The 18,663-nt window shown below is 56.6% G+C and overlaps 5 protein-coding genes across 5 annotated transcripts; 1 reads left to right on the forward strand and 4 right to left on the reverse strand.

Annotated features, from left to right (window-relative positions):
- Nucleotides 1-954: 954 nt before the first annotated feature.
- F5144DRAFT_496422 (uncharacterized protein) lies at nt 955-5,221 on the reverse strand (the record flags this gene model as incomplete). The annotated part of the gene is made up of 2 exons (XM_066786150.1): nt 955-1,143; nt 1,205-5,221. The coding sequence occupies 2 exons, from the start codon at nt 5,219-5,221 to the stop codon at nt 955-957; spliced, it is 4,206 nt and encodes a 1,401-aa protein (XP_066639574.1).
- A 1,283-nt stretch (nt 5,222-6,504) lies between these two features.
- Nucleotides 6,505-8,672, reverse strand: F5144DRAFT_656556 (Sodium/hydrogen exchanger family-domain-containing protein). The gene is made up of 3 exons (XM_066793164.1): nt 8,357-8,672; nt 7,120-8,285; nt 6,505-7,066 (listed from the first exon to the last, which is right to left on the reverse strand). Exons 1-3 carry the CDS (start codon nt 8,472-8,474, stop codon nt 6,632-6,634), a joined length of 1,719 nt encoding a protein of 572 aa, XP_066639575.1. The 5' UTR covers nt 8,475-8,672; the 3' UTR covers nt 6,505-6,631.
- Nucleotides 8,673-9,311: 639 nt separating this feature from the next.
- Nucleotides 9,312-11,433, reverse strand: F5144DRAFT_581633 (uncharacterized protein). The gene is made up of 2 exons (XM_066789443.1): nt 10,815-11,433; nt 9,312-10,757 (listed from the first exon to the last, which is right to left on the reverse strand). The coding sequence occupies exons 1-2, from the start codon at nt 11,333-11,335 to the stop codon at nt 9,707-9,709; spliced, it is 1,572 nt and encodes a 523-aa protein (XP_066639576.1). The 5' UTR covers nt 11,336-11,433; the 3' UTR covers nt 9,312-9,706.
- Nucleotides 11,434-13,242: 1,809 nt separating this feature from the next.
- On the forward strand, nt 13,243-16,246 carry F5144DRAFT_595124 (6-phosphofructo-2-kinase-domain-containing protein; the record flags this gene model as incomplete). The annotated part of the gene is made up of 5 exons (XM_066790661.1): nt 13,243-13,535; nt 13,851-14,354; nt 14,438-15,113; nt 15,169-15,330; nt 15,389-16,246. 5 exons carry the CDS (start codon nt 13,243-13,245, stop codon nt 16,244-16,246), a joined length of 2,493 nt encoding a protein of 830 aa, XP_066639577.1.
- An 826-nt stretch (nt 16,247-17,072) lies between these two features.
- On the reverse strand, nt 17,073-18,119 carry F5144DRAFT_605387 (uncharacterized protein; the record flags this gene model as incomplete). The annotated part of the gene is made up of 1 exon (XM_066791424.1): nt 17,073-18,119. One exon carries the CDS (start codon nt 18,117-18,119, stop codon nt 17,073-17,075), a length of 1,047 nt encoding a protein of 348 aa, XP_066639578.1.
- Between the last annotated feature and the right edge of the window lie 544 nt (nt 18,120-18,663).

An 18,663-nucleotide genomic window follows, 5' to 3' on the forward strand; every position in this document is an offset into this window, starting at 1 on the left:
GGGAAGTGGTTTAAGGGGGACGCTGCCATGTCATGGTTGCCTTCTGGAAGCTCATGGCGTTTGAGGCAACCAAGAAAAAAGGTAGCGGGAAACCCGGTATAAAAATGAAATATATAAAATACTTGCCCGCCAACAACAGAAATCTAACCACAAAGATTGTGCTTGTTCAGCGGTGCCTCGCAGTACTTCGCAAGGGAGGCTGATCAGGTAGGTAAACACTCCTACCACTGCACCAGGGACCGTTTGCGGTGGGACCTGTTGAAAGGTGACTGCCACAACGCAGCTTATATGGTAGTAGAGAAGGCGGTGGTTTAGTTATTGCCTATGTAAGATGCTGGATTATGTTGAGAGGTGTAAATCCCCGTATATGGAGTGTTCGGAAGTTAACCTCGCCTCCTTTGCTCACCGAACATCAAAAGTCAACAGGAAGATATTCGACCCGGAAAAAGCAAGAGCACAGGATTCGTCGATAAAACCCAGCGCTGCGCTCGCAACGCTCCTATATAGCTCCCAATCTTTATATACAAGAAGGCATGACTAGATACCCCAAAGACATCACTGATACCACACCCCGCCCCCAGCAGACCACATTCACGTATCCCCGCTCCCATCCACGATTACTAGGAAACCCACCCGTCTGTCTAGACACTTGAAGAGAAAACACACCGGCCATCAAAAGCAGACACCCTCCAGTACTCGTAACCGCCGAATGATCACGGCCCACCGTTCTAGCCCTCCACGAGACACCCTGACGTCCCGTACGTAATATTGATCTGAGAAAATAAACCCGTTTACCTATCCAAGAGGAAAAAAAATAGACCGCTCATACCTCATACTCCGGCGCCCCTCGCTACATTCGAGCTCGCGCCCCGCCCCAGGTTTATGAAAAGAGAAATTGGAACAGTGCATAGGTATGCCACCCGAATCACCCTCAACGACTGTAGAAAAAACGCGCTACACCGCCGCAGCAGCAACACCCCCGGGAATGCCCGCCGCATGGTGTACATCAGCAGCAGGAGGAACAGCCACAGGCACCTCGACCTGCGCCTTCGGGACAAACGAGATCGGGTTGCGGGTCTTTCCGACAAAACCCGGCATGCCGTGGTAGACCATGGCACCGATCATGAGGATGAGCAACGGAATCTGGTGGCATCAGTTAGTTGACTACTCGGATAAACACGGAAAAGCTGGCGAGAAAACATACCCAAACGAAGAACAGGTTCCGGTCCCAGCTCAACTTCTTCAGATTCTGCGCGTGCGCCCGCCGGAGCGTGGCCTGCTGCTCTTGGGTGATGGCGTCCTTGCGGCCGATCTGCAACAGTGCGGGAATCTCTTGGCCCTCCGACTCCTCGGCAGTATCCTCCGCGACGGCGACGGTGGTTTCTGCGCTTGCTGAGGCCGAAGTCTCTTCCTGATCGAACAGCGTGGCGCATTTGGAGTCTGCCGCGGCGTCAGCGGCTGCTTGGGCGGCAGATGATCGTTTCGTGTCCAGGTCGCCTTGGTGAGGGAAGAGCTCGTCGTAGGCCGGGGGGGCTGCGGTGGCCTTAGCGGCGAAGGGTGATAGGTACTGCCAGGTGCTCTCGGCGCCCCTGTTCTGGGGTCCATCTACGCCCGGCTCTGGCCTGGCGCCGCCAATCATAGTCGCAAGCCGCTGTAGGACCTGGTTTTGATACTCGGGCAGCGGGGGCATGTTGGGGATCTGGGGGAAGTTGGGCAGCTGCGCGAATTGAGGGAACTGGGGCAACTGAGGAAGTTGGGGAAGCTGAGGTAGCTGCGGCAGGTATTGCAGGTGCGGCTCCATTCTCTGATGGAGCTGCTGGAACTGAGCTGCCACTTGCTCCTTGATCGCGGCCATAAGAGCACCCGTTGCGTCGGTACCCCGTCGTCGGGGACGAGACGGGCTCCTCGCGCGAGCGGGCGTGTTGACAGCGCTCTTCCGGCGGATGCGAAGCTCCGTTTGATCGGCAGCCCCGGCCTCCTCTGGGATATCCGAGGAATAGGCTTCCGAATACTCCTCCGAGCTCTCCGCCTCCGGTCCAGGCTCATCGCTTGACGTATCAGCGATTTCTTGGGACACAGCCGCCCGAATTGACTTGAAGCTGGCGACACTATTAACGCGGCTGTGTGACGAACTGTCACTTTGCGATCGTCGATGCTGCTCGAAGCGGTGGATAATGCGCACCACCTCCTTTGACTTGGCGACATCAACAGCCGTCAAGCCTGACAAGGTCCGCAGCGTTGGGTCTGCCCCATGGGCGATTAGGAGCCGGACAATCTGGGGCTGGTTGCTCATGGATGCCATGTGCAATGCCGTGTAGCCACCGTTGTCGCGCGGGTCTGGATTCGCGCCTCGCGCTAGGAGACCGGCGACGAAGCGGTGCAGGCCCATCTTACAGGCCAGATGCAGCATGGTTTGGCCTGTTACCCTCCGTCTGAGGTTGAGCCGCGGCTTCCGAGTGCTGTTGCTAAGGTCCATCAGCTCCATTAGCTTGAGAAGGTGGTTCTCAAAGTTGTCCATGGCATGGTTGGAGGAGCCCTCTGCGCCGGACATGTCGCCGCCACCCGAGGGGTAACCACTCGAGGATTCCTTGATAATTCGACGGGCGAATTCGGTCGGGTCCTCGTATCCACCCGTCATCTTGTTGCCGAGGATCATGAGCGCGGTGCGAAGCAGCTGCTGCTCGCTATCATCCACGTATCGGAACCACTGAGGGCCCAAGTTCAGGCCTCTGATGGTGACAGGTACCATACCGGCCATCTCGGAGGGAGGCAGCAGGCACACCAGACTCTCCGACGACCAGTACATAGTCCCCGGCGCCTGCTTGTCGCCAAACATAACCTGCATTCCAGCTTCGAATCCTTGGCCCATCAAGGTAACTTCGATACCGCCAGCGACAGGGCCCTCGCCGGGGATGACCTTGAAAATGGCCCTTTGCGTCTGGGGTTGTTGATTCCTCCCTTGGCCGGCGGCGGTGTGTGGTGCGTGACGGGGCGGGGCAGGAGCAGCAGCCGGGGAGACAGCGGGATTATGTCGGCCTGACGAAGGCGGGCCAAACATAGAAATGGCTAGGTTGGCCAGGCTAGGCGCCCTGGTCGGGTTGGGCGAAAGAAGCTGTCCGTTGTTGCCGCCTGAGAGCGGATTGTTCCCGAACGGATTCGTCGATACATCTGGCATGGCAGGACTAGGACCAAACAATTGTAGCTCCGCAGGTGGCGGGAAAGAGGGGGGAGGTGTCGGGGAGAACGACGACGATGCCGGGGTGACCATGTTGGAATTCGTAGAGGAATTGGGCATCCGGGGAGCGGACAAAAACGATGTATCGAGCGGCGTCATGGCCAAGTCGCTGGGTATTTTTGACGTCGAGTTGTTGGCTCTCCGACGTTTCGCTGGCCCGGTGGAGAACGAAGGGGACGCGGGGCGGGAGAGATGTTGAGCGGTAAACGATGGCTGGAGTTGCTCCGGCGGCACTGCTGAGATGGGCGTCGAGCTTGAAGAACTCCGTCTTGCGGCCTGCAAGTCAAGGCTCGGGGATGACTCCAACGAAGGCCCGGGGCCCGGAGCGACCTGTATGGGCAGCTCTTCCCGCGGGGTGAGCATTGCGGCCGGCATTCCGGAAACGGGCTTCGAGATCGGATTGGGGCTTGTCGTCTTGTGATCGTCGGTGATCATTATGGACTCCGACATGGTCTGGGCGACAAACTTGCCGAGATGGTCGGTCAAGGTGAAGATGATCTGGAATCCCTGCTTTTCGGCGTGGTGTCGACAGTAACAGGCAATCCTCATGGGTGCCTCCACCTGCCAATACCTCCGGGAGCCGGTCTCGGGGTGATTCTGTAAGGCCCACTCCTTGACCTCCTGGGTGTTGAAAACGATCACTCGCTTCGCCTCATCCTGCCTCCAAGCCTCTTCGTCCTGCGGGTGCTTCGACTTCTTGCGACCCGCGCGTTTTCGTTCTCGGCCTATGCAGTTCTCGCAGATTTGAACCTCGCCACCCTCCTGCGTTTTCACCTCTTCGGCCTCCTCTTCCGACTTTGTGCTCTCGTCTTTCTTTCGTAACCCTGCAGCCGTTTGTGCCCGCTGTAAAGCCGCCGTTCTCTGTTGTTGCACCTGCATCGCGCTTGTACAAACAAGCGTCACATGCAGCTCAAGCGTATCTGGTGATGGTTGCGGGGGTGGTTTTGTCCAAAATTTGGGCTTGCTGATCGTATGTTTGGGAAGATGGACCTTGGTGGCCCCAAGCGGGAGCTGCGGGAGCCTGAGCTTGATCGTAATCTGCGTTTCGACCCGGGATTTGGTGTTTGTGGCACCGACTTCTAATGTGTACGGTCCAAGGCCATATGGCTGATAGTCGACCGGGGGCATGTGGCCATTATTCGGGAAGAACGCCCCCCCGGCGGCGAGTTGACCTGTGTTCGGATAGAGGGCGTCCATGAACCCAGCTATGCTTGTCGACCCGGCGCCTGCTTCCTGTGAGCCGTGGAACTCGTACTTCAACGCCACCGGCGCTTGGGAAGGGCGCATACATAACGGCCCTTCTCCCGTTACATCCTGCCGCAGTCCTGGCGCTTTAAAGGTGAATGGCTTCGGGCTGGTCAGCATGCAAGAAGCGGCACGTGCCCCGTGCAAACTTACCAGGTAGCTCTCATCGCCAGGCGGCGGAGAGGCCATGATAGCTTCGGGAGATAGCGCAGTGAGAGCGGACCCAAATGGACTAGGACTGTCCATTGGACTTTGCATCCGGGACTGCGCAGGGGCGCCACGCCCATTTAGAAACTCGAATGTCTGTCCCCCCATGGGAAATACGCTGGCGTCGGTCCCTGGAAAGGCGTCTGCCATCATGTCCCAACCCGTCTTGCCATTGGCGCCATTCATCCGCAAATCGCCCGCGGTCAGTTGTGTCAAGGCCGTAGTTGACGTCCGCTTCGAAGACCCCGAGTCAAACGTAGACCCACGATGACCATCCCTGGAGCGCGAGCTCGTACTTACAAGCCCGAGGGCCTCCGAGGGGGAACCACAATCTTGCGGGGCATCGGGCATGGCGTGAAATGAGTCGGCGCCGGAGCTGTGCGGGCGGTGAGGCCGGGGGCTAGCAACATCGGATTCGAGGAGGTCGGGAAGCGGACTCCCTTCATCGGAATCGATAAACTCGTTTGCGAAATGCGACTCGTTGATGTAATGCGATATGTCGAAGTCGGGCTCACATTGTGCTGAGCCAGCCATTTTTTGTTGGGAGCGGCCGACCGACCGGGAATATTGGTGGGATTGATGCAACGCAGTCGGTCTCGGAGTCGGCGACGCGGAAAAGGAAAATAAACGGAGGCAGAATTGAGGGAGTGTCGGGTAAAGCGACTCCGGCAACTACTGCGGCATGTTTGGTATAGAATTGATCAAAAGATGCGCTGGAAAAGGTCGGGTAGCGATAAAAGAAGCAAGCTGGATGAAAAGTGCCGTTCCTTCCTCCCCGCGGTAAGGAAAATGGCGACCAAGAAGCCAAGGTAATCTCGGGTCACCTCAAAACCCAAAGGTTGAGCAACAGGGCCACGCAACAGGCTGGCCAGGGACTAGCGCCAGGGTGGCTGATGCACAGTCGGAGATGCATGCTACATCCCACATTTTACCGTCCCTATGCAAATAGCGAGGGGAGAATTCTCGAAGCCCTACCGGTTTGGTGGGTGGTGGGAAGCTCTGCACAGACACTTGCTGCCCGGTTCCTGGTTCCTGGTTCATCTCATTTTGTAGTTAGTTAATTAACGAATAGTTAACTAATTAATTGCATACTTGGAGCGATGGCGCTCACGATACGAATACAAGCCGTACACCAACTTTTGGTTTTTACAATTGAGGTCTGTGGATGTTTGTATATCAATATAGATTAATATTTGTAGATACCCAGATATGAACGGCTGCCCGATAATGCCAGCGACTCCGCGACGATGGCGGTGAGCTGGTTGCCCTGCGCATTCCCGCCACATCACCACCAGCCACCCAATTGACATGAAGCCCACGAAAAACGTGATCCAGCGGTGGGTGTTTTTTTCCCTTGGCCGTTCTAGAACTGGCCTGTTTCTTCTCTGAAATCACTCTGGCAGCGCCGGCTGTTTATATTCTTCTGGCTAGGTGAGAGCAAGAAGGAGGAGGCGCTTGGGTAGCAAACCATCATTTGCGTGATGCGTCTGATGCGTAACTACTGCCAGGCACGAATGAGATCCGTCCGATTTCATCACCGAATGGAAGGAAGCCCGGACGCCGGACCGGGGAATTCGCCACGAGATTGCGGACAACGCTAAATTAGTGCACCGGTCTAGTTTGACAGCTGGAGCGGAGCAAGATGGATGTGGTCCCAATGGCGTGTCCGAAATGCCCACCGACAAGAACATCTCTCTCCACCAAAAGAGGGGCTACCCTTTGCTTAATCCCCCTGAATCAAAACACTGCAGTTGCGGGGAGAGAATGAAGTCGAGTGAAATCCGATTTATCTATATCGTGTGCCAATTTATTGTCAAGATAAATCTTCGCTTTTGAAACAACTGGCTTTGGGAGTGGAAACGTCGCGAAATCAAGTCTGGTTTCGTGTCACCATCAAAAACCTCCGACTCCTCAATGCCAATGGTCCGGCCATCCTTGGCAGTGTCATTGCCCAGAAGGGCCTGCCACCTGGGTGCCAGCGGTCGGCGGTTCGTCAGGGAACCGAACCGTCCGGGAAATGTACTGCACCGAGCTCTCAACTACCGTCTCTTGTCCGCTTCCCACTGCATCGGTTGATGAGTTCTTGTTAGAATCCGGCATCTCATTTCGACCAGGCGTCACGTCCCCCCTCGCCTCTTGTCGTCGAGGGATGATGGAGCCCCCGATTCTGAACACGGAACGCCTACTCCCCTCTCCGACTTCATTCTCCGACTCCCCTCCCGATGGCTGGCGGGTAGTGAAAGAAGTGACTCTACTACCGAGTGAAAAGGGGAGGGCGTTGTCCGGGCCCTCGCTGGAGGGCGACATGACAGAACGAGAAAGCGTCCTCGGGATATAAAAGCCCAATTTGCCTAGTGGAATGCTAAGCCCGTGAACAACCTGTACACCGCATCAGTTACCGTGACTCCAAACAACAGCCTTCCTTTACGTACGATACTGCAAATCGCAATGAACCACACGACCACGATAACAGCCTCAGGCAACGCCTTAACATCGGCCCTCGCCTCACCGTCCACATCTAGCGTATGAAGAAATTCCAGCGTAACGTAGAGGTAAAAGATAGCCGACACGCCCACGGGCCCGAAGAAGCCCACGAAGATGGCCTGCCGCACCTCCTCGATCTGCGGGATGAACTTGTGGATGGCAAACACCCAGGGCAGGCGGCGGAACAGCAGCACCAGCACCCCCAGAGCAATCAGCCTCGCGATGGGCACGACCTCGTTGTGCAAGAACAGATCCCACGGGCACACGGCGCCGTACCACATGAAGATGGACACGTTCAGCAGCATGTCGATGGTCGGCTGCAGCGAGTCGTCGAGGGTCTCGAGGCGGAACCAGTCGTCCCAGGTGAAGACGTTGCCGGCGACGAAGCAGGCGAGGACGTCGTCGCTGCCGATCATGCCGCACGTCCCGGCGATAAAGAGAGCGAGGGAGATGGCGAAGACGAGGAAGCTCTCGCGGTCCACAAACTTGCGCTCCTCGGCCCAGTGCAGCAGCTCCTTGGCCAGCCAGCCCACCGCCGCGCCGTACGCCACGCTCAGCAGGATGGTATACCCCCAGGTCTCTCCAAACCACATCCCCATCGCCACGCGCGCGCCACCGTCCCCGGGCGTGGCCCCGGCCCCGATGTACTTGATCAAGTACAGCGCAAAGAACAGGAACGGATACCCCAGCCCGTCGTTGGCGCCCGACTCGGCGATGATGATTTTCTGCAGGTCCTTGGGCACGTTGTGGTCGGCGAACTTGCCCTTGACAATCACAGCGGACAGCACGGGGTCAGTGGGGGTGACGCACGAGCCGATGGCGAGGGCGTGTAGCAGCGGGATGCCCGGGACGAGGGCCCACACCAGCAGGCTGGTGGCCATCCACATGGCGGCCATGATGGGCCCGACCAGCAGGGAGAGCGGCTTCCATTCCTTCTTGAGGTAGCGGCTGGGCAGCTGGACGCCGGCGAGGACGAGCTGCACGCCGAGTACCAGGCGCGAGAAGGCCAGCGTGATAGCCGCGAGGTTCTCCTCGGACCCGAGCGCGTAGTCTAGCGGGCGGATGAAGTTGGCCGCGTGCGGGGACAGGGCGACGCCCGCTAGGAGGGATATCACTTATTCGAGAGAGGGATTTAATTTTGGGTGTCGGAGGCTTGGGGGAAGGGGGGGGGGAGAAATTACGTACGGGCCTCAGAGAGGTAGAAGCTCTCTTTGCAGAGATACGAAACTAGGCCGAATAATGATACCCATCCTCCCAGCACGCTGAGGATGATGTTAAAGTTGGTGGTCGCTAGCACCGGCATCTTGACCGGTTTGCGACCAAGGGTCGTAGGTCAGGTCCAAACGAAACTAAAGGACCTTAATCGTGATATCTTTCACCTTGACGATTATCCAATGGCGTTGGTTCTGGGGCAGCTACCTATCAATGTCGAGGCAGCACCAATGTAAAAGCCCGTGTTATTGAATCGTGGGCATCGAGCAATCGCGAATGCGGCGGGTCAGCATGGGGCACGATGTTGGCAAGGCTTCTTGCCACGTCATGTAATGAAATTGTTCAGTCTGGATGGCAACTGGCATAGATAAGGCGAGGGAGTGTTGATGGTTGAGAGTTGCGGTGGAAGCGTTTTGAAGTCGGTGACCCAGAACAACCGTGATAAGTGAGCGCTAAATTCTCAAACCGACCAGCCTGAGTTTTCCAGGCTGCCCGTCGGGACGGAGGAGGCACGTGGGAGGGGTCGGCCAAATCAACGCTGACCCTCAGTGCGGGTGCGCTATGCTGCTTTTCGGATTTGACCGGCATGGGAGCTGGGGTTGATTGACCCACCCGCTCAACACCGGTCCCTTAGGCTTCTCGGGAGCTCGAGGTCAATAGCGGTTGGTTATAAGATGCTGCAGAAGTCCTTAACATCCATTGATCTGCTGCTCAAAACCGAGAGCACCCTTCAAGTTGTTTACACTGGTTTTCGAAGCCTAAGCTTTCTAGCCAAGCCCGGCCAAGAGATTTGAAAGCTTAATTGTTTGGAAGTTCCAGCTTGTGACATCAGTGGTTGATCAATGTTAGGGGGTTGCTGAGGTTGGCAAAGCCGAAGATTGCCGCGTGGGGGTATGTTTTTTTTTTTTTTGGTCTGTCTGTGAGTGTTGCCGCAAGCGACTCGTGGAATAGTTATCTCCCAGGCTGTTCTTGATGTTTCGGTCTCACCATCGTCAAAGGCCTAACTCTTGATGTCGTAGGATGCATGATATTCATCAGCGCCATCTAACTCCTACAATGCAGCTGTCGATGGCCCGACAGCCCAATAATCTATGACATATCCGGCAACGCCAGGCTCGCGATGACTGCTTTTCTAACGCCGGCCTCGAGTATCCCCGTTGCTCAAAAGAAATAAAGAAATATTGCGCCATACTGCCAAACCGACGAGAGGACTACCTAACTCCTCTGGCTTCTGCTTTGCCAACCAAAAGCAATGATGCACATGGACCCCTAACACTCTACACGCCCTGACGGGCTGCCCGAGCGGGCAGGTAGGAGACGGGTCTAGGCATGGACCGCCCTGTCTACCCTAAGCGGTTTCAAACAGCCGCTCGATTCCCACTCCCACGCAACCATGCTCCAGTTCAGTTCCCGGCGCCAAAACAAGCCGAGCCCGCGGCCACCGTCGGCGCCCTTGAGGGAGGGATGATCACGGCCACGATCCTCAGCGCAGAGGCCGCCCGTCAACGGCATACGGTGACGGAAGACAACTTTGCCCATGCGTGAATGAAGGATGGCCATCGAGCACATAACGCATGGCTCGTGCGTGAGGTACATCTCTAGCCCGTGGCAGAGGTAGCCGTCGGGGTTCGGGTGCTCCAACTCAAAGACCTTCATTTCGTCGCCAGCGATCGGGCTGTCCTGGAAGGCTTCAAATTCGAGGATGGGCTTTTGCCGGGTCTGTGTCTTTCTGTTCTCGGCTCGGACGAGTTTCTGTGCCACTATGCTGATCGCGCGCATCGCCGAGTGTGCCATGGGGTTTCCGGCGCACCCGGTCTTTTCGTGATGGCACCAGCGAGAGTCACCGGCGAGCGCAACCAGTGTGGTCTTGCCCTCGTCCCGCTGAATTACGCAAGCCCCCATGGGCTCCCCGTAGCCCGCGTCATGGGATGCCTTCGCCACCTTGTGAGCTAGCGTCATCCAGATGGCAGCGTCGTCGGCTATTTCGTCCGTTTGGCGAGCGATCATGGAAGGATGCGGCCCCAGCGGATTGTTCTTTCGGTATAACGACGGCCAGAAGTGTTGTGACCACATGGCAGCCTGGACCTGCGATGTCGGGGAGACCATCGGAACGGGGATGCGACGGAGAAACACTTCCCCTTCCATGCCCTCCACCGAAGACAGCGCGCTGATAACCTCATCACGGTTGAGCATATTCTCCGGCCCGACGATTATGTAGATCCAGTTCGACTTGCCCGTATGTATTTGCCGGCTCTGTGGGGATTCGTTCATGAATTGAGCTTTGAGATGAGCTGGCAGGTCCGACGGCTTGGCGCACCTGCGAAGATGAGGAACACCCTTAATGATTTCATCTGGGAGCAAGCTGCGCAGCATGCTGGGATGTGTCAGAAAAAAAGGGGAAGCAAGGCTGGAAAGGCGCAAGAAGACGTACAGGATGGCCGGGTTAGCGGCCTTGGTCGGCGTGCGAGTAATTAGCACGTGCCCTGTTTGGTAGTCATCACGCAACTCAAGCGTCGTCTTCAACGGTATCAAAACACCGTGCTCGACGTCTTCCTGAAGAAGCTCGCGGACAATGGGATCTTGGGCGGCAAGCGATCTCTTAATAGACCTGTCGCCCTCATCCATCTTGCCGGCTGCTACGCTCGGGGCCAGGTGACTGGCTATCCGACGGCGAGGTACGGGGCAGAAAGCGGAACTCTGGCCGAGAAAAGCATGCGCGGGCTGGGTACCGGGCCGGGAGCAGCGTAACGAGAGCGGGAGTCCCCGGCGGTCTTCGAGCTGTCGAGGCGGGGTTCGTTCGAGAGTACCCAAGTACCTTGTGGATGCGGGGGAGCGATTTAAAGAACGGAAGAATTGGCTGCGGGCAAAAGTAAATAAACGAATGGAGAGCCAGAGACAATAGTGGGTGCCAAGTGCAGCCCAAGCGCGCGGGAAAGAACAAGCTCCGTTCATACAAAGGAAACCAGAAGTCACAACATCGCTTTGCCCAGCGGGTTTGTGTTGTCGCGACAAAAAATTACTGGCAGCCCCACCCTTCCCCTGGATCCTGGGACGCACGCGGGATGGCAGGCGCCCTGCAGGCGGGCGAAGCGGGCTTCCTGTTAGCGGTCCCACCTCCTCCACAGTTGCCCCCTCGCCTCAGCTGTTGGACAATATATTACCCCGCATTGTGCACCCCTCTTGCGGCATCGGCCTCCATCCTGAATGCTTCCCAACCTGCACAATAACTGCACCTCAACTTCAACGACGCTAGGTGCCGTCGCAGATGGCCCCACATCCTTGCTGAATGGTGCATTTCCGAATGCTAAGTTTCTGAGGAGGCTAGATTCCGAGTTTCATTTTCCTCGAGAGCCTCGTGTCTTACATCGAGCTGTCGCTTGCCCCAACAAATTCAATCCCGGCAGGGCAGCTCCGATCTGGTCTCCGACCAGCCCCTCACGAACCAGGGTGGTAGTCAGCGCTGTTCAGACCAGCTCCCCACCCTCTGGCCGAACTCGACCCAAAAGGGAACAAGAAATCGAGAAACGAGAAAGGAGTAAATGAAACCAAGAAAAAAGTAGAGGAGTAAAAAATTCAAATAAAATAAACCGAGTCAAATAAAAGGCAGACTTCGGGCTTCCGAGTAGTTTTCTTTTTCGTTCCTTTAGTCGAAGGACCTAGATACCTACACTTGGAGTTCGGCTTTTTTTGCCCATGGGGCCCTAGGTGTTCAGACTGTCTCCACCCCGTTGCAGAACGTTGAGTGGGCACTAGAAGGCTGCCCTTTTGATCGTCTCTGCAGCAACGTCCAAGACATTTCCTCGTCGACTTGTTCAACAACTTCTTGTTGATCGACTTCTTCAACTCGCTCCCTGCCGAGATGTAATCTGGAAAAAAATCGCAGGGGATACCTGAGAACAGCCGGACGCCTGCAGGAGGGATCACCGGATTGTTTCCCGAGATGCAGCCCGTTGATGGCCAAGTGGACATCATCTTGGCGCCAACCCGGTTGGAGTGCCTCCGTGTGGGGGGTTAGTTGCTTGACATCTCACATTGTGTTTAGTCAAGACTGCCTAGAACACGGTGCGATGTAGGAGGGGAATGTTTGATAGACGCTTGTTGGTCTGCCGTCGTGCCCTGCGGGTTGGTGGCTGCATCAGTCGCATCCCTTCACCGGAGATCCGGCCTTGGTCTTTCCAACAGCATGCTCTTGAACGACAATGATATTGATGACCCCAACAGATCTCCAGATACCAAGAAAAGCCAAGTCGGCGGTTTTCTGCAAGGAGAAAGGATCCGCATGAGATTCAATCTGGTAAAGTCCATTCGCAATCCGGCCCGGGCATTCCAAAAAAGGGCTTTTAAAGTCCGACAGACTGTGGCATGCAGCTGGCTCGGTGGAAACCCCCGAGTTACTGGCCCAAACTGGCACAACCAGCAGCCAGGCTGGTGTCTTCTTGGACGAGTAGAGTTTCGGCCCGGGAAATGTGCAAAGGACTTTTGTCATAGCTTTACAAATCGTTAGGTTGTTGATAACCACCGCCAGGCGCGACGTGCCCAGCGATCTATAAGCATGGTTGGGCCCTCTACAACTCCAACCCTCGAGGCTCCAACCGTCATGACCCTGACCATCACGACTCCATCACAAGCAAGTTTGACACCAGCTTGACTTATTAAGCAGGAAACCCATACCCCTAGAATCACCCGGCACACGCAGCAAACACCAAAATACCAGGCTTGCCAACTTTCCCCAGTCACGAGCTCCTCGGCGGTGCAACCGGGTCCAACCCAAACCCGTCATCTGCCATCGCCTCACTCTCCCATCAACTTGTCTCGGCGCAGTCCCCTATTTGTCGTTCTTGGCATCAGCCGGCGCAACAATGCAGCACGCGCAGGACGGGGTCCAACTCGACAAGCAACGGGCCAGTCGAGGCAGTTTGTCAGTTGAGTCACTCCACCAGCGAGTTCGGTGCGAGTCAAGTTACGTCATCTCGTTTCCAACTTGGACCCCCGTGCCCGTGCCCAGAGCCCCCGAAAGCCAAGTCTCCATCGCACCAAAATTCGTCTTTGCCTCACACATTCGACGCAAGACTGTTGTTGCGTACGGACCAAAAAAAGTGCAACCCGTACAATCTGTACAATCTATGCAATCTGTGCAACTGTCACAAAGTAAGTACCTATTCTATTGTTTCTAATTCTGTTTTTTATACCCCGTCGCGGCGATCGATGCAGATTGCGACTCGGGTCTTTCCCCCAAGCGAGACCAACAGATTCGGGGGACCAAAGACACATTGCGCCAGTTTTTTGGTTCCATTGCCCCCCCTCGTCGCACGGTTTCTGAGACCGAATGCTCCGGAGCCATTTTGGTGGTGGCATGTTCCCCAATTGTTCGGGCATCTGATTTATCCTTGCTTCCTCTTGCGTTAGCTGATTTGCTAATCCTTTTCAGCTGCACCCCGCCCCAGGATCCTTGCAACCCCCCCTGCAGCCTTTTCTTTGGACCTCCGGTCCCTTTTATTCGCCAAATCTCGTGCCTCGTCCATGTCACGGCATCCGTCTCCCTTCCCCGACCAACTGAGTCTCCAAGTCAAAGGTCTCAATTCTTTATCATCTTACATTTTTACATCTCTCCTTCCACCACTGGCATCACGGCTGACCATCTACATTTCGAAGAAGACGCTGTTGCTGTCGCGCCGCAGCCACAAGACCAATCACTGCGGAAACTTGCTATGAGCCATCGGATGGGTGCTGCGTTTTCCGGTCCTTCTTCGCCCACGATCCAAGCCAACGCAGATGGCCGCAATGCGGACGCCCAGCATCTACACGCCACTGATTTACCACCTCCAGCCTTGACAAATGCGCTGAAGACATTGAAGACCTCCGACCCCGGCGTGCCCGGCCCTCCCAATGGCAATGGACTCCCCAACGGCCTTCATTATGACTCGCCCTATTCGCACAGCATCTCCTCCACCGCACCGGCTTCGCCCCGGATGTAAGTCAACCGCCCTGCGCGTTGCTGTAGCTTATGGTAGCACGACCCGTTCGCCTGTGTCACCGTCGCTGACAATCACACAGTCCGCCGGTACGACAAAACTCGGGGAGCCACACACCGAGAGTCCGTCCGCATGCGACGACACTCAACATACCAGGAATGACGCGCTCAAGGGCATCCCCTGATGGCCGCATCCCCGATAGGGACGTGGCTGCCAAGTTGGTCATCATCATGGTCGGCCTCCCCGCTAGGGGCAAGTCCTACATCACGAAGAAGCTCCATCGTTACCTGTCCTGGCAACAACACAACACCAAAATCTTCAATGTGGGTAACCGCCGACGCATTGCCGCTGGCGTGGCCAATCCTGCGGATATGTCCCCGACCTCTACAACCAACAGACACGACGTGCCGAGCCAGGCGGCGACGATCCTGTCGAAGGGCGCAAAGGGACCCGATATTGTGCTGGACGACGAGCCGACGAAACTCGACCTCAACAAGGCCAAATCTAAGGAGAAGATGGACCAGTCGGCCAGCTTCTTCGACCCGAAGAATGAAGCCGCGGCCAAGATCCGCGAGCAGGTAGCGCTTGACACGCTCGACGAGCTCCTCGCATATCTCCTCCACCAGGGCGGTGCCGTGGGGATCCTGGATGCGACTAACAGCACCATTCACCGGCGAAAACTTCTCGTAGACCACATCCAGGCGAGGGAGCCCAAGCTGGGCATTCTCTTCATCGAAAGCGTCTGCCATGACCAAAATGTCCGTGACGTAGTCCATACTTTCCTTATTCCGAACCATGGCTGACATAGTGTAGCTCCTCGAGGCAAATATGCGGCTCAAGCTGTTTGGTCCTGATTACAAGGACCAGGATCCGCACAAAGCACTGGAGGATTTCAAGAAGAGAGTGAAGGCGTACGAGAGCGCTTACGAGCCGCTCGGGAAGTGGGAGGAGGACCACGACCTTCAGTACATTCAGGTTTGTCACAGCCTCGATCCACACTGGGGGCATGAATAAGTGTGCTAACAGCGTGTAGATGATTGACGTCGGGAGGAAGATCGTCCAACACCGCCTCAGAGGCTTCTTGAGCGGCGGCATTGTTTCATACCTCTCCACATTCAACCTCTCGCCGAGGCAGATCTGGATCACCCGCCACGGCCAGAGTGAGGATAACAGAGTACAAAAGCTCGGCGGCAATTCGGAACTGACGGAGCGCGGCCACTTTTACGGGCAGGCTCTGTACAACTTCGTCACGTACAAACGGAAGGAGTGGCTCATTCACCAGAAGAACAGGATTGCCTCTTCCACGTTTCCGCCGAAGCCCGGTGACAACACGCCGCCGTATCCGGAGCTGAACCAGGAGCTGGACGACAAAAACTTTTGCATCTGGACGTCGATGCTCAAACGCAGTGTGGAGACTGCGGAGTACTTTGAGGCGGATGAGGACTACGACGTCAAGGCCTGGGAGATGCTGAACGAGCTGAACGCGGGCGATTTTGAGGGCATGACATATGAAGAAATTGCCGAGCAATACCCCGAGGAGTATGCGAAACGGGCCAAGGATAAGCTCCAGTACATCTACCCCGGGGTGGGCGGTGAAGGCTACCTCCAGATCATCAGCCGGCTCCGAGACATGGTGCGCGAGATTGAGCGTATCACGGACCACGTGCTCATCATCGGGCACCGGTCGGTCTGCCGCGTCCTGATGGCGTACTTCATGGACCTCACGCGTGACGACATTGCGGATCTCGACTTACCGCTCGGCATTTTGTATGCCATTGAACCCAAGCCGTATGGAATCGAGTTCCACGCCTACCGATACAACGAAGAGACGTTCTGGTTTGACGAGATGCCTGACTATAAGCCGCAGAGGACGGTCGACAGGAACTCGTGAGCGGTCGCTGGTTCGATCCCGCCCCATACGAATGCGCACGAACTCAACATGGGGTGTTGTTTCTTCAACACTGGCGTTGGCGGTTATCATGAGGGTTATTCGGGGACAATCAAATCATTTTTCTTTTATGGCGCATATACAAGAGGGTGGGGGTCGGCAATTTTGATACCTGGGAATAAGAAACCGACATTATGCGGGACAGGGAGTACAGGCAGAGAGAAGACAGGATCAAGCTTGGGCCGGCTTGTGGGCAAACCGGGGTTTGCATCTTCTCGGCTCAGCGGTTGAGCTTCGGGTTCCTGAGGGCGGCGGGCTTGTCTTTTATTTCGTTGCCTTGGCTGGATTTGGCTCCATAGAATGCTGCCATGGCCGCAGCGTTACTCAACGTAAAGCAGCTGCCGAGCTGGCTGGCGGTGTTTTGCTTGCGACGCATTTGTGACGGGGCTAAGAGTCCAAACAGGGTCAGGTGGAGAAGTATAGACATTGATAGATCCCAGTTTTGGGGATAAATATACGAAGTGATATGACAGAAGTACAGATGTCTGTTGGTGTTGTAACGTGACAATCGGGCCCGGATCTCCCCGCCTCCAAAATCCATATCCACCTGGCTATGCTCTCCAGGGGGAATGCAGTCATGACCAGAACAAGACCGAGCGAGGTAGCAGACAGATTACGGGTTTACAGTCTACTATGACGAGGAGTCTATCCGATCCACCAACACCAAGAAAGCGACGACAAGGAAATAAAACCAAAACTAAAAAATAAAAAGAATATACCCCCCCGCGCCCAACCCTCCCTCCCACCTCCTTAACCCTCCTTAAACCCCTCAGCTCCCACCACCCGCCGCCCCCGCCATTATCGCAATCTGCTGCGCCCGCCGCCGATCCACCTCCCTCTTCAGCATCACCAGACACGTAGTCACCACCATCAACACCGCCATCTCCCCCTCCCCCTTCCCATCCACCCCCTCCCCCTCCCACGCCCCCAAATCCATCACCAACCTGCCCCCATTCCCCGCCGTGCTCGCCCCGCTCCCCGGCGTGCGCGTGCCCTCCCCGCGCACAAACTGCGCCACCACCGTCCGCACCTCCTCCTCTTTCCCTCCCCCCCTCGACGACGACGACGAAGGGGAGGCAGAGGTGTCGCACGCCACCCTCACCACCCTCTCCAGCACCAACAAACTCGCCACCTCCCTCACCCCACACGCCCCCAGCGCCGCGCTAGCCGCCGCGGCATGCCGTTCGCGCCGAGAGGCGTACCGCCACTGGAAGGTGCCCAGGCGCGAGCGGAAGCCGACGGCGCGCGTGAGCAGCCCGAGCGAGGTGATGGTGAATGTGTCCCAGGCGCCCGCGGCATCTTCCTCTTCGTTGGTGGTGGTGGTGGTGGTGTCTTTGGAGAAGAGGAGGCGGGCGCGGGTGGTGGGGGGGAGCGGGGGGTTGTGCGGGGAGAAGAGGCGGATGATGGGGGGGCGGTTGGGGCCGAAGCGGTAGGTGGTTGTGGAGGCGGTGGTGTTGGAGTTGGTGTGGTGGGTGAGGTAGCAGCTGCCGGAGGAGCGTTCGGGGCGGGTGGAGGTGAGTTGCGGGGTGGTGGTGGTGTGGTTGGTGGTGGTGTCGGTGGGTTGGAGGGCGAAGACGGGGATGGGTTCGGGTCTTTGCGGGAGGGGCAGGGAGAGCCAGGGCTTGCCGGTGGTTTGGATTTGGAAGTGCACCGTGGGGTGGAAGGTGCCTGATGTGGGAGGGGCGTTTTCTTCGTCGGCGTAGGGTGGGGGGGCCGTGGAGTTGCTGTCGAGACGGGCGAGCTCGACTTCTTGCTGGGGGGTGTAGTGTGGTGGGGAGGCCGACTCCGTGGAGTGGCGGGAGATGAAGCTCTTCATTGTAGCGTTGAGAGTAGACTGAGTGTTGTTTGTGTGTTGCGTATGGGTTGAGCTAAGCTGAGGGATGTTTTGCAAAGATACGGTAGAGTTTCGTGTAAGTGATATTGACTGTATTATGTTATGTGATGAAAGTACCTCAAACACAGGCTTCTACCCTCCTTTATATCGACAAGACCCAAGCCCAACACAAGCATCAACGGCCACATGGTGTTGTCGATCTTGAAGTGGTGCCCAATCTTCAATTCCCATGCCGCCAATCAATCCCAAAAGCGAAGTATACGGTCCCGCTCTGCGCAGTCGGGCTGTGTTCCGCTTTGCTCGGTTTCATCATCGTGGCTGTTAGGGACGGGGCGAGGAACAATGGTGGCCTGTCGTCATCAAATAAACCCCCCCAAATCCCCAAATACCCCAGTCAACGATCGTTGTTCAGGGCTTGGCCTGCCTTTCTCGGGACCCTTGGCGGTTCTCGAAGGCCCACTTAAAACTTTGAATGCGAAATACGGTGGTGGGTCCCGGCAGAGGCCGCAGCTTGAACGTGGGCAGG

This window comes from Chaetomium tenue (assembly GCF_020726465.1).
Source record: "Chaetomium tenue strain MPI-SDFR-AT-0079 chromosome Unknown F5144scaffold_6, whole genome shotgun sequence".
NCBI lineage: Eukaryota > Fungi > Ascomycota > Sordariomycetes > Sordariales > Chaetomiaceae > Chaetomium > Chaetomium tenue.

What these genes read in the sequence shown, in the direction of transcription:
- F5144DRAFT_581633 (XM_066789443.1), bottom strand. Translation starts at nt 11,335, where the DNA reads ATGAACGGAGCTTGTTCTTTCCCGCGCGCTTGGGCTGCACTTGGCACC. An exon ending in GCCGCTAACCCGGCCATCCT is followed by an intron (nt 10,758 to 10,814) that starts GTACGTCTTCTT and finishes GACACATCCCAG; the next exon opens with CATGCTGCGCAGCTTGCTCC.
- F5144DRAFT_656556 (XM_066793164.1), bottom strand. Translation starts at nt 8,474, where the DNA reads ATGCCGGTGCTAGCGACCACCAACTTTAACATCATCCTCAGCGTGCTG. An exon ending in CTTCTACCTCTCTGAGGCCC is followed by an intron (nt 8,286 to 8,356) that starts GTACGTAATTTC and finishes CTCTCGAATAAG; the next exon opens with TGATATCCCTCCTAGCGGGC. An exon ending in TCATTGCGATTTGCAGTATC is followed by an intron (nt 7,067 to 7,119) that starts GTACGTAAAGGA and finishes TGCGGTGTACAG; the next exon opens with GTTGTTCACGGGCTTAGCAT.